The sequence below is a fragment of the Fusarium falciforme genome, chromosome 8, assembly GCF_026873545.1.
Source record: "Fusarium falciforme chromosome 8, complete sequence".
In the NCBI taxonomy this organism is placed as follows: domain Eukaryota; kingdom Fungi; phylum Ascomycota; class Sordariomycetes; order Hypocreales; family Nectriaceae; genus Fusarium; species Fusarium falciforme.
In genome coordinates this window covers 2,297,795-2,311,072 of record NC_070551.1, presented here as the reverse complement: position 1 = coordinate 2,311,072, position 13,278 = coordinate 2,297,795, and the positions used below count along the sequence as shown (strand labels likewise).

At 42.6% G+C, this 13,278-nt stretch overlaps 3 protein-coding genes across 3 annotated transcripts; 1 reads left to right on the top strand and 2 right to left on the bottom strand.

The window, feature by feature from the left end:
• Window positions 1-5,449: 5,449 nt before the first annotated feature.
• NCS54_01054500 (MFS domain-containing protein) lies at window positions 5,450-6,815 on the bottom strand (the record flags this gene model as incomplete). The annotated part of the gene is made up of 2 exons (XM_053155849.1): window positions 5,450-6,409; window positions 6,465-6,815. 2 exons carry the CDS (start codon window positions 6,813-6,815, stop codon window positions 5,450-5,452), a joined length of 1,311 nt encoding a protein of 436 aa, XP_053011824.1.
• Window positions 6,816-7,323: 508 nt separating this feature from the next.
• Window positions 7,324-9,754, top strand: NCS54_01054400 (Zn(2)-C6 fungal-type domain-containing protein; the record flags this gene model as incomplete). The annotated part of the gene is made up of 4 exons (XM_053155848.1): window positions 7,324-7,361; window positions 7,635-7,755; window positions 8,034-9,644; window positions 9,698-9,754. 4 exons carry the CDS (start codon window positions 7,324-7,326, stop codon window positions 9,752-9,754), a joined length of 1,827 nt encoding a protein of 608 aa, XP_053011823.1.
• Window positions 9,755-9,999: 245 nt separating this feature from the next.
• On the bottom strand, window positions 10,000-13,128 carry NCS54_01054300 (Hypothetical protein; the record flags this gene model as incomplete). Its single annotated transcript, XM_053155847.1, has 6 exons — window positions 10,000-10,424; window positions 10,477-10,791; window positions 10,840-11,067; window positions 11,133-11,934; window positions 11,985-13,038; window positions 13,094-13,128. The coding sequence occupies 6 exons, from the start codon at window positions 13,126-13,128 to the stop codon at window positions 10,000-10,002; spliced, it is 2,859 nt and encodes a 952-aa protein (XP_053011822.1).
• Between the last annotated feature and the right edge of the window lie 150 nt (window positions 13,129-13,278).

The following is a 13,278-nucleotide window of genomic DNA, read 5'->3' as shown; positions in this document are numbered from 1 at the left end:
TCCTCTAAGATAATAATAAGATATAAAATATATTACTTTAAAATAATAACCTTAGCCATAAGTAATCTCTTAAAGACTTAATTAAAGCTTTATATTTTTAAGTAATTTATAATATAATAATCTTTTTATACTTAGCTTTTTAGCGCTTAGTAATAATTATAAATATAATATAATAAGTATTCTTTTTTAATATATATTTATTATAAGAAATAAGGCCTTTTATTATTACCTTAATAATATATATATATATAATTATAACTTAGGTCTTACTTTTGAGGCTAATAATAATATATTAAAGCTTTAATAATAACTTATAAAAGAAAGTTAATTTCTTAGTTAATATAAGAAATATATTTTTATATAATATTTTTCTCTTTATATAATTTAATTACTTTAATAAGCTATTAATAAGGTTTTTATTCTTAGGCTAATATTAAATATTAAAATTAAAAGTAAAGAATTTATAGACTTATTTCATTAATTTACCTCTTAGCTCCTTTAATAATATTTTTATACTACCTATAAAGACTTAATAATTAATAAAAATTAAAAATTTCTCTAAAAGGCCTTATAAATAATAACTCTAATATTTAAGGCTAATAATTATAACTAATAATTTTTATTACCTTATAGCCTAATATTATTTTATATCTTAAAGCTTTTATAGTTAATAAATAATAAGTTATTATTAAGAGTTTATTAATTAAGTAAAAATACCTAAGATTATTTTAATTAATATATTTATTTTAATTTTAATTAATCTTAATAACTTTTAATAATAAAAAATCATTATAAAATAAAAAGTATATTTTAGGCTTTTATAAATATAATTAACCTTTATATATTAATTAAAGTTTTTTATTTTTTTTTATTTTTATTATTTTTTAATTATTTTATTAAAAAACTAATTATTATTAAATAATATATAATAAACTTTTAATAAAAATTATAATTAAATAGCTTTTTATAAAGCTATATTTTAATAAGTTATTATAAAACCTCTTATTATTAAAATTATTATTATTTATATATTTATATATGCTAAGATATATATATTATATATTTAATTAGATAAGTTTAATTAATTAAACTTATAGACCTCTATTTATCTCTAAGTCTAGTGCTAAGCCTTAGCGCTAACTCTTTTTAGGTTTATAGAACTCTAATAGTAACTCTAGGAATTAATCCCTCTAAAACCTATAATACTAATAACCCTTATTTCCTAATATTATGCCTATAGCTATATAGCTAGATCCTAGCTAGCTAATTTCTTTAATCCTTTTATTTAGTAATATAAAAAGTCTTTATAATTATTATAAATATTATAACCTATGCCTTATATTAAGTATTATTTTCTAAGTCCTTAAGGAATTTAATATCTTTATTAATAAGATATTTCTCTTCTTATAGCTTTTTTTTAAGAGCTTTTAATAAAAAAAGCTTTTTTTTAAAGAAATTAAACCTATTATTAATATTATAATTAAGTAAAAAAAAGCTAAATAAAAAAAAAATAATATAACTAAAGATTATAAGTTTAATTAATAGTAAATTATTATATTATATATTTATATTAATACTCTTAAGGCTTCTATTTATCATTATTATTTATAGCTTATTATAAATATTTTTTATATCTTTATAAAACTTATAAACTTCCTCGCTAAGGTTATTTTAATTATATTAGAGGGTATATTAATAAGTATTAATTATATTATTTTAATTATTTAATTAAACGTTTTTATAAAAAGCTATTATAATTTCTTTAATATATTATTTATTAATTAATTAATTAACTAATTAATTATAATTAAATCTCTTCTTATAAGGATAATAAAAGTAATTTTAATTTCTTTAAGTAATTAAGAATTATAATTAAAAGGTTAATATTAAAGGGGAGAGCTATTATATAAAAGAGATTTTAACCTCTTTAGTTAGTTAAGATATAAGCTATTTATTATAAATAGAGCTAGCTTTATTATATTATTAAAGCTATTAATAATTATATAAATAAACCTTATTAATTTAAGCTTATTAAGACTTCTAGCTTTAAGTATAAAGCCTTTATTATTAAAATTACTAAGATATTAATTATAATACTTTAATCCCTATTTTAAGTAGTATAAAATTAAATAATAATAATACTTTTAATAATAATTTTAATAATTATTTTACTTAATTATATTTATTTTACTTAATTAATATTTTTATACTTGTTTTTATTTTTATATTATTATATTATATAAATATTATATTTTTATTTTATTTTATTTTATTTAAACTAAAATTATAATTATAATAAATTATATTATATAGATATAAGGCAGCTATTAAAGCTGCTAACTAATTAGGATAACCCTAGCTAGAGATTATATATATAAGACCTCTTAAAATCTCTATAGCTAAGCTATTATAAAAAGTTTAATAAATTAAAGTTTTATATATAATAGAGACTTACCTTTAATTTATAATTTTACCTTAATCTAGCTATTAAGGCCTATTATCTTATAGATATTTTTATTTAAAAAATCTTTTTATTTATTTTTATTAATTAAAATTTTTTTTAATTTAATTAATATTAAAATTATCTTTTTATTTAATTTATTTTTTCTTATTTATATAATATAAACCTTTAATTTAAAAATTTTAAATTTTTTAAATTTTAATATTTTTATATTTAAATACTTAATTTTTTAAATAATTATTTAAATTAAAAAGTATAATAATATATATATATATATATTAATAGCTTAATTTATAATCTTATTAGGCACTAGGCTAAATTTTATTATAAGAAATATAAAAGATTAAAAGGATTTTATAATATTAGAGCGGGTTCTTGGATCTCCGGGACTTATAGGAAAGCGTATCCTAGAATTCACTGCGCCAAAAGAGCCAGGGGCGCGTCGGAGTGTAACAGAATTGTTTCGTATGAGCCGGTATGTAGAAGCGCTTAGGATGGAAGCTGAGCGTGAAGAGAATCAAAGATACACATTGACGGACGCCTCAATTCCGAATTTTTCTTTCCCTTCGCAAACAAGACCGTTCGCTTAGCCCTTACAACAGGGAATTGAACAGTTTCCCGATTATGCGAGCGTTATGGGAACATTCCCATCAACACTTGTTCAGCCGAGCAATACCAACCGTTTAACGACTTGGCTTCCATCAGAAAATCCGTAGAATGCTATGAGCTCTGCCGTCTGTTAGTGGGCCTCTTCGAGCATCTCAACGACCAATACCCTGGTGTGCTTACTCTTGGGGTGCGACCGTAGTCTTTGAGTCTTCAAGCAGGACCTGAACGCATGGACCTAGAACTGCATGCAGATCCACACTCTGAGTCGGCGTCTCAGGGATGTACAATGGGATTCTCTACTGCCCCAGAAGCTATGAGTCGGATATATTTTCTGTTAATGCGGGAATGGCTCGACGATTGCAATAAAAACCACAAGGATCACGCAGAGATCTTTCTGGAGGCTTCTGGGCTACCTACAAGGCTAATCGACCTCAGAGACCCAGCCAAGTTGCTCCTGTACCTCCCGGAAGAGGGCGAAAGAGGGAAATTTGTGGCCTTATCACATCGGTGAGGAGACGATAACTCATTCTCGACGATCAGGGACAATCTACTCGGGCGTCGCAGCGATATCAAGCCGGACGAACTGCCCCAGACCTTTCAGGATGCCATTGCAGTTACCAAGGAGTTGGGAATACACTTCCTTTGGATCGACTCCATCTGCATAATTCAGGATGACGAGTCCGATTGGGCTTGTCAGTCCAAACTTATGAGGACGGTTTTTCCCTCGGCGTACTTCACGATTGCCGCCACCTCCGCCAAAAGCTGCAAGCAAGGCTTTCTTAGCCACAAGTCAGTTAAGAACTCTGTCTGTCTTCAGGGACAAGTGAACATGGTCCATTTCATGTGTACGCTAGCACAGTGAAGCAAGGTTTCATTGAGGACGTGGAGAAAGCGCCCTTGAGCCAACGGGCGTGGGTGCTTCAGGAGCGCGCACTATCACATCGAGCCATCCATTTCACCCGTAACCAGATCTACTGGGAGTGCGGATCAGTAATTCGGGATGGATGCCTGCGTAATGCATGGAGGTGAGTATGTTGCCACTGATCCCCTCCACACGCTTCCACCAAATGAATATACCTTATAATTAGAGCTTTTCGAAACATTCAGTATATTCTGTTCAATACCTGCACATTCGATTGGACTGCCGACTAAGGATTGCGTTCGAATATTCACTTACTGGCTCTACTAGGCACTTGAACTGGCTAGGCGATTCGGATTTCCCTCGCACCGCATCACGACTTTGACCCCGGTCTTTCGGACCCAATATTTGAAGACATCTTCATGAACTATGCGGGCCTCGGCATTACTAAATTGGAAGATAGGCCAATCGTCATTTCGGGACTCGAATCCCGACTGGCGGAATTCTACTGGACAAAAAGCGTGTTCGGCATATTCGCAGACCACCTTCACAGAAGTCTGCTATGGAAGCGCTCCGGGGAGGCGATGACTCCGATAAGGTTCGAGAAATAGCACGTACCATCAAGGTCTTGAATGGCCTACTCGGGGAGAATCCAGTATGGGAGTCAGCGTGGCTGGCTCAAACAAAGCGAAAATTTACGATTACATGGCGACATTACGTTAAACGTAGACTGCCTGGAAATCCTGGCCCCAGTTGCGCGGATCTCACAGGGTCTTCACATAGGGAAGAACGAAACTCTCGGGGTCATGGAAAGTGGAAGTGTGGTTGGATGGATGAGATTCGACCAAGGCAGCGAGGAAGACATTCGAGCCTTGCACTGTGTGGCAATTGGCGAAGGGGAAACAGGCTGGGAGGATTATATTGGTCCCTCCTGGCCCGAAAAACTACCACCTGGCTAGTTCTGCCTCGTCTTGCTAGTGGTTCCTGCTCACCCAGGACCAAGGGACGACAAGGAGGCTTACGAGAGGCATGGTGTGGGTGTAGTTTTGGCGGCGGATGTATCATCCCGCGATACAAGTTCTAAGACGGTGGTGGTTTGAAGGATTTTCTGAATGCGTGTCGGCGAGGGATCTCAAGCAGGATAGGTCGTGTTGGAGTAGTTGTGGTCCATGGCTGGGTGGTTGTGGCTATACGAATGCGTTCAGACTTTCCTTGCCAGAGGCGACTGGAGGCTCGCTTCCGAATTGTCACGGCCAGGGAATTCTTCGCCGAAGAAGCCCTGCAGCTTCTACCAACCACCTCTCGCGAGGGATAAGAGAGTAAGAGACAGGGTCAGAGACAGGGATCGGGGGCGGGGCGCTGGGTAGTGTGGTCCTCGCCAGTTACGGTCATTTACAACTTGTTGCGTAGATTGAGTTCAGTCTTCTTCATTTAACAATAGGTGAACCCTTTTCAGAAGCAGCCGGGTGCTTCACTATCTAAACGCATAAAAAGATTCCTCGTCTGGAAGACGTCCCCTACTACACGTTTCCAAAAATTCCTTGTGTTGTTGTTAACTTAGTGAGCAAACCCACAAACCCGCCAACCAAACACATCACACCACTGAATACTGAAACTTGAAAGAATCCTCCATACTTGTCAATCAGTGCTCCGTTCACAGGTGGGCCAATGAGGGCTGCAAAAGAACTGAGCGCCATCCCCATCCCCATATATGTCCCATTGTCGCGAGAGTCCTTTGTCACAAGAGTAAAGGCTGCAGATGCTCCAGAGATAATCGTGCCCGAAGTGAAACCAAAGACGATAGCGTAAACAATCAGCGCGGGTGTGCTTTTGGTCTCGTTTAGGCAGAAGATAACGATGCCAGTGCTGAGCCCACCCAGCGTATACATATTCAGCCGCCCGTACTTGTCAGCGAGAACACCTGGAATGATCCGACCAAAGGTTGAGGCCGCGTTGGTTATTGCCAGCAAATATGAGGCTAATGCTGGCTTCATGCCTCTTGTCACGGCGTATGTCGGAATGAAGAACAAGGGAGTGAACATGCCGAGGAACATGAAGAACAGCGAGCTTATCAGGAGAAGATACCTCGTGTTCTTGAACGCTTCAGCAATGAAGAAGGATGTTGTCCTCGGCGGCAGGCGTGGTTTGACCGTCAAGCATGAGAGCCCCATCAGCGGTATCATGACGAACCCCATGATACGGACTGACCAGCCGAATCCAATAGAGGAGTCGTTCAACATTTTGGACAAGGCGATTGGAAACACGACTCCGCCGATCGAGGAGCCGGAGACGACGACTCCAAACGCAGCTGCTCGCTTCTTGTCGAAGTATTGCGAAACAGCTGCAAACGCAGGAAGCTGCATAAATGCCATAGCTACGCCCATGAGTACGCCTTGTGCGAGCATGAACTGCCAATACTTAGTACAGAGACTAGTCATCATGGTGGCGAATATATAACACAGAGCGGCGGGTCGAATAACCTTTCATTGTTAATGTAAGTTTTATATCAACGGCTCGCCATGTTCTAGAACTTACCCTCGCCCCAAAGCGATCGAACATAGGCCCTCCTATGGCACCTGCGGCGAACTGGATGAAGGTCGACATGGATCCAATCCAGGCCACCTTATCGGCTGACTCTCCACGGAGTTGGTGAGTCATGTAGTACTCTTGCAGGACTCCAAAAGAATTGGCAAAGCCAAGGCACGAGAAGAAGATGCATGCACCTCCAGCGGCCACAAGCCAGGCTTGCAGACCACCATCTGGCATTTCTCCAGGGTGATTGGCATTAGAGGAGTCGGAAGAGATTCCCATTTCTCCTGAATCAGTGCCATTGACGGAGTTGGTGGTGTAGTTTTCATCTTGATTGCGGAGGTTGGTAGTCGACATGTTGTTGTAAGTGTGTTGTAAGTGTGTTGGAAGTGGTGAGAAGGCAGAGCTTGGCCAGAGAAAGACAGGAAGTAGAATCAAACAATAATAAGTTATCTAGTTAAAAGTTCTTATATGAGTAAGTACTGAAGCTGAAGAACTACAAACATTCACAATCAAGATCCTTTTACCATTTTATACAACTCTCGATCAAGAGAGATTCGGAGATACAGTCCCCTTACTGTGGATCAGAATCGGGGTGTAGCGGGAGTCGGGGATCGGAGTCGGCAAATGGCGGACCATAGTGACCCAAAGCGCAATTCCTGCCCTATCTCCTCCGCCCGAGTTGTCGCAAACATCAATGCAAGAATGTCCGTCAATCAACATCGGGATCGGGATTTCCGCTTCGTCTTGACGAACCGTAGCTATTTCGTCTGAGGTTCATCGCTTACTCTCTTCAAAGCTTCAGTTGTTCTCTCGGTCTGGATAAGCCCGAACCCTGCCAACAACCTCCATCAAGATCTCAACGATGAGTGAACCCGAACGTCGCCGCAGACGACCAGCCGTGTACGATCTAACATTAGCCAAATGATCTCATCCGCTAACGCGCTACACATCATTGTAGTTCATGCTCTCTTTGCAGAAAACGCAAGATTCGGTGTAACCGAGAGGTCCCTTGCAGCAACTGCGTACGCTCCAGAAATGATGCTTGCATCTATGAGAACCACCCTCTCCAGGTGCGAAGTCGAGGCTTTGAACCCGGTCACTCTGTTTCACACAATACACCCACCATATCTACAGAGGTCCATGATGCATTCATGCCGACATCCCAGGATCAAGCCTCCAACACGAGCAGCGCTTCGACAGCTCCCAGTCACTCCGCAACATCTTTGGAACCCTCATTGACAAGCGCGTCTACTTTACCTACCCCACCATCCAGTCAAGAGGTCGAGGCTTTGAGGTCCAGAGTTCGTCAACTAGAAGACCAGCTATCAAGGGGCCTTCCGGGGTCCTCCCAGTCGATGGTTTCGACGCCCACCTCGAACATAGAAACAACGTCATCACGAATAGGCGGCACCTTTCATTTTTACTCCGAAAGTCACATATTCGGTCGAGCTTTGCCTATCACACGTGGGATCTCACATAAAACCCGCCTTTTTGGGCAAAGCCATTTTGTCTACACAATGACGTTGGTGAGTGTGGTCTTCTCTCCCGTGATACTAAACTAACAACTACCAGCTCAAGGATATGCACGAGATGCTTGAGAGATATGCACATGAAAATTCCCCCATTGTCACCTACTTAATCAAGTGCAAGGCTTTGGCAAGGCTCATCAAGGCGCGCCGAGCGCCTCCTTGGCCAACATCTTTGACGACTCAACTGCCCCCCAGAAGGGTCACAGATGAGCTCGTCGAATGCTACCTACGAACTACAGAGAGAATCTACCGAATCCTCCATGTCCCGACTTTCCGAAATCAGTACAAGGCTCTGTATACCTCCCGAGATGATCCCGACCGATCTTTTCTCGTTCAGTTGAAGCTCGTCCTAGCTTTAGGGGCTGTGACCTACGACGAAAAGTTCTCGATGCGCGTATCGGCCGTCCGATGGATCTATGAGGCACAAGCCTGGGTCTCGGAGCCCGAATTCAAGTCACGGTTGGGCATCCAGTATCTACAAACCAACATCTTGCTGTTGCTTGCTCGAGAGATGGTGCAGGTCAGTGGTGAGTCCCCTTGGGTTGCCGCTGGTTCGCTGTACAGAACCGCCGTGTCCATGGGCCTACATAGAGACCCTGTGCATCTGTCGAAGAGAACAAGGTTCGTTTCAGAGATGCGCCGACGCTTGTGGAACACTATTCTTGAGATTTCTTTACAGTCCAGCCTATCTTCTGGAAGTCCTCCGCTCATATCTTTGAATGATTTCGACACCGAGCCTCCCGGTAATTTTGATGATGATCAGCTTTTGGCAGACGATCCTGCGCCCCGACCGGAACACGAGTTCACGGAGCTGTCCATCGCCAGAGCCTTGCGAAAAACCTTCCCAGAGCGCCTCAATGTTGCCAAACTTCTAAACAACATCAGTTCCCAGGGAAGTTACGAGGAAACCATACGAATCGATGCAGAACTCAGGGCTTCTTACAGGGCCTTGACCCAAACCCTTCACGGCTGTAAATCAGCTCCCGGACGCTCGCCATCCCAATTTGAGCTATGTGCAGCGGACTTCATCATGCGTCGTTATGTCTCAGCCCTCCATTTCCCCTTCCTCGGCCCGTCACTCCACGAGACATGTTACGCCTTCTCCCGCAAAGTGTCAGTCGAAGCCTCGTTCAAACTCTGGTGCGCGGCATACCCTCCCTCGTCCGTGTCTTCCCTAGATACGCACTCCGACAATGATGCATTTGCTTCGAGCCGTTACGAATTCTCACGTTACACGATATGCGGCTTTGGTTTCTTTCGAACAGTGGCTTGGCAGGCCAGCCTCATCATAGCAATCGAGCTAAAGAATCAGCTTCAAGAGGAAGATAGCTTATGCCCAGCGCCGTTAAGATCGGACTTGCTATGTGCTCTGGAAGATTCAAAGACTTGGTCACTACGGTGCATCGAGGCCGGAGAGACCAACATAAAGGGCTACCTTGGAATTAGCGTGGCAGCTGCACAAATCCAAGGCCTCCTGAAGGGCCTTGCAGGGGACGCCTTGGCCGAATTCATGATTAGAGCTGGAGAGGCAGCCGAGGAGAGATGTCTACCCATATTGGAATCTGCGGCAGCGGAGATGGAAACGGATGAAGTCGACCAAAGCCAGCTGCCCCCGAATGCAGTGTTTGACTTTGGTGAAGATTGGGACTTTATGGTAAGATGGAGTCGGAGACCTTACACTCCATGGGTTACTAACAAGTTGTATAGATGTCTAATGGTATCTTTGATCCTGGTCACGGTGACTCCATGGCTTGGATGCTCTGATAAACCAATGAAATAACCCTCTCATTACCTCGAAAGTAGTAAAAAATAGAGGTAGTCATCATTTGAGGGTTGTTGATTGGATACCAAGACTTTAATTCATTTTGTTTCTCGAAGCTTTCAAACAGAGGAAGCTAATGAGCGAGTCAAACGTTTCTTGGGATAATGTAATCATCTGTCAAACTGGGTATCGAATTTCTTAAACCTAAATAGGTAGCAACGCTAGTAAGAATTTCACATTAAAGCCTTCATAGCCTGATCTTTGCCTTGAGTAGAGCCAAAGCCTTCGAGTTGTTCTGATTGATGAGCAACGAAATCAACTCGTTGCTCAACATGATGGCCTCCAGCTCACCAGTGGTACCATCATTTCCTGGTCTGTCGCGAGACACTTTTTTTGCCTTCGAGTAGTATTCAAGCGCCAGGTAGTTAATACCCAAGAGTTGGTACAAACGCCCAATGTTGTAATATGCCTCGGCTTTGGTGAAGCCGTTGTTTTCCCCTTGGTCCATTGATCCGAGTTCGGCGTATCGTGACAAGAAGGACTGCCCTTGCAGAAGCAGGTATTGACGATTGGTGGATTGACGCTTGAGACCGTAATGAACATACGCCAAACCCAGGCTGAGGTTGACCATCGAATTATCAGGATCCAATGCACGAGAACGGAGAAAGTAGCCTGCAAGGAAACGTTAGTCTGTATCCTTTTATTTTCGAAGTTCGGGCTATACCAAGTGCGTATGTGTAACTCGTAGAGGTGAACAGAATGTGCCCATAAAGCATGAGAACACAAGCATCAAGGGCTACCTCTGTACCTTCGCCTGCAGCCGCCCTTGCCACACTCTCTGTGTGGGCATCATCCATTGCTTTGATCTGCCGAAGCAGATACTTCTGGGCCGGTCCTGAAGTGTACCAAGAAACAGGAGACTGGCAAAGATTCGAAAGAAGGGCAAACATTCGATACGAGTCGGACATTGCACCCTCCCTCATCAACTGGCGGGCTGTTGCCACACATCGTTCCTCGTCACTTGTGTAGATAGCACAAACTAATCATATTAGCAACCTCAACCCAGACAGTTTTATCATTCACTTACCACTCCAGGCGACGTAGATCATGAAGCCATGTTCTGGCGCCTGGAAAGCTGTAGAGTCCCGAGCTGCCTCGCAAACTTGATATGCCTCGTCACGTCGGTGTGCGATGGCCAGTCCAATAGCATAGTCGAGGAACAGATATAGCCAGTTGTTGAAGGAAATTCCCTGATGAGCATCGAGTTCCGATGTTCCCGCCTCACGGCCCTCGTGCCCAGGATGGGGAGCAAGAGCTGCATACAAGATCAGTGTCCTGTACCTAATGGTCTCGATTTTGTCACAGGCAGCCAGGACTTACTTCTTGCAAGTCTTTCGTACATCTGAGCCAGTTCCGTCTGTGGCTTATCCGCTTCATTCTGTTGGAGACTTTTCGGGCCGAGGAAATGCAGGTATTTGTCCCAGGTGTAGAACTTCTTTAGTGATCGGAAGTCGTCCACAAGCTCTTTAGAGGATGCCATCCAAGCAGGGATGAGGTCGTTCCGACCTTCTCGTATCTGTTTCCGCAGGTCTTGGACAACCTCATACTGCTCAGCCAGCTTCACAGCGCGAGCTTGCTCCTCTTGACGACGCTTATCGGCGCCTGCTAGTCGCTTCGGTCTGTATCTTCGCGGAATAAGACGTCTACCAGATGCATCCGTCCTCCGAGGCACAGCCCCGGTTCGACGCGGGACCCGCCGATTTTGCTGGGCAGGCACTGCTGCTTGGTGTTGGTCACCGTCAAGATTTTGGTCTCGTGCTTCCCTGAGAGCTAGTGCCTCGGCAGCAAGAATCAAGGCCTCTTCATCCTCTCTGGCCTTTTCATACATGTTGGCTAGCTCAATACGGGCATCAATCTGGTCTTCGTCAGCGTCGATGGCAGCGAGAAAGTATTCCTCTGCAGTTGCGTTCTCCCCCATCGCCGAATGGCACCGTCCCAACTGTAGTAGGATAGTTGCGTCAGGGTCTCCTGGCAGATCTCGTAGAATTTGGTAGTATGAGATAGCGAGGGGAGTATGGCCTCGGTGGGCCAGTTCTTCAGCCATATCAAAGGCCATGAAGGGGAAATCGCTAGCAAACTCCTTTGTGTGTTCTAGCATAGGATCAAACCACCATAGATGTCTCTGTTGAGCCATGTCAGCATCTCACTCAGCCCAATAACGACATTACTCACCATGGCCTCATCTTCGTCACCAAGGCGAAATCTATAGATGGCCAGTCGAGCACGGAGATCCCATGGAAACGATTGACCATAGAGTTCGGGACTCCAGGCTCCGGCTGTATACTCTGAAACATAGAGTCGTCGTTCATCATCTCCGTCCCACTCACGGTCGTCTGACTGCCAGTTGTCCCAAAAAGTCTCGGTATCGCGACCCAGCAGCCACCTGGATAATGACTTGGCTTGATAAATGGCGTCTTGATAGCGGCCAGTTGCAGCAAAAAGATCCACGTAAATCCCGATATCGTGCCAAGGGGCTTGCATGCCAGCTGAAGGATCTGATTTCTCATGGTCAAAGAACCGCTTGTAAGCGGCGATCGCGCTGGGGACAGCCGTATCGGCTTGTTTGTTGTCCAAGCATGCCTCTGCAAGCTTCCTAACGATCTCTAGATCGTAGGGGCGGTGCTTGAGGACAGTTTTGTAATCAGAAATCGCGGCCGCGAGATGACCTTGCCTATGACAGACCAAGCCCTTGCCAAGTCTGGCATCGATATTCGTGTGATCAGCTCTCAGCGCAGCGGAATAGCAGAGCCTTGCTGTATTGAGATTTCCTGCCTCATCATCTCCAATTGTATCCAACGCAAAAGATGCACACTGGAGCCAACCGCTGACATCCTTGGGTCGAAGATGAGCAGCATAGACCATGGCCGACAGGGCCTTGCTCAAGTCGCCTTGTTCCCGAAAGATGGATGACAAGGTTGTCCATGCTTGATGAGTCTCTGCATTGATTCGGATCACTTCGAATACGAGATCCAGAGCGCGAGAGTAGTCGCCACTAAGAAAGGCCTGGTTCACTTTGGACAGACGTGCCGTGATATCTCCTCGAGGTTTTGCAGCTTTTCGCGGGCCTCGAGCTCCTCTTCCGCGATAACCCGCGCGAGTCGCACCTGAGGGAACAACTTCATCGCGTTGGGTCGCCAGGAATTCTCGAACAGACTCGTCGAACTTGGCAATATCGCCCTCCAACTCCTCCAAATCGGAGTCCGCGTCCGAAGCATCACTCTCTTGCCTACTAACCGTTAGTATGAGAGCCCATATTATTGCTTTTTGAAGTCATTAGCAACCTCTCCATGAAGTCCTGATTCATAGATGCAGCCATTCAAAACCAGTAGTGATATGATTTTCGAACTTTGTGGCGGAAGCGAAAGGTTGTTCTCAAGGTTTGCACTGAAGTGAAAGATGTTTGCAGCCCTGGGACACAACGTGTGGCTATATTGTGGCGGTAAGCTGTGGCTCAGCTAGCAAGCAC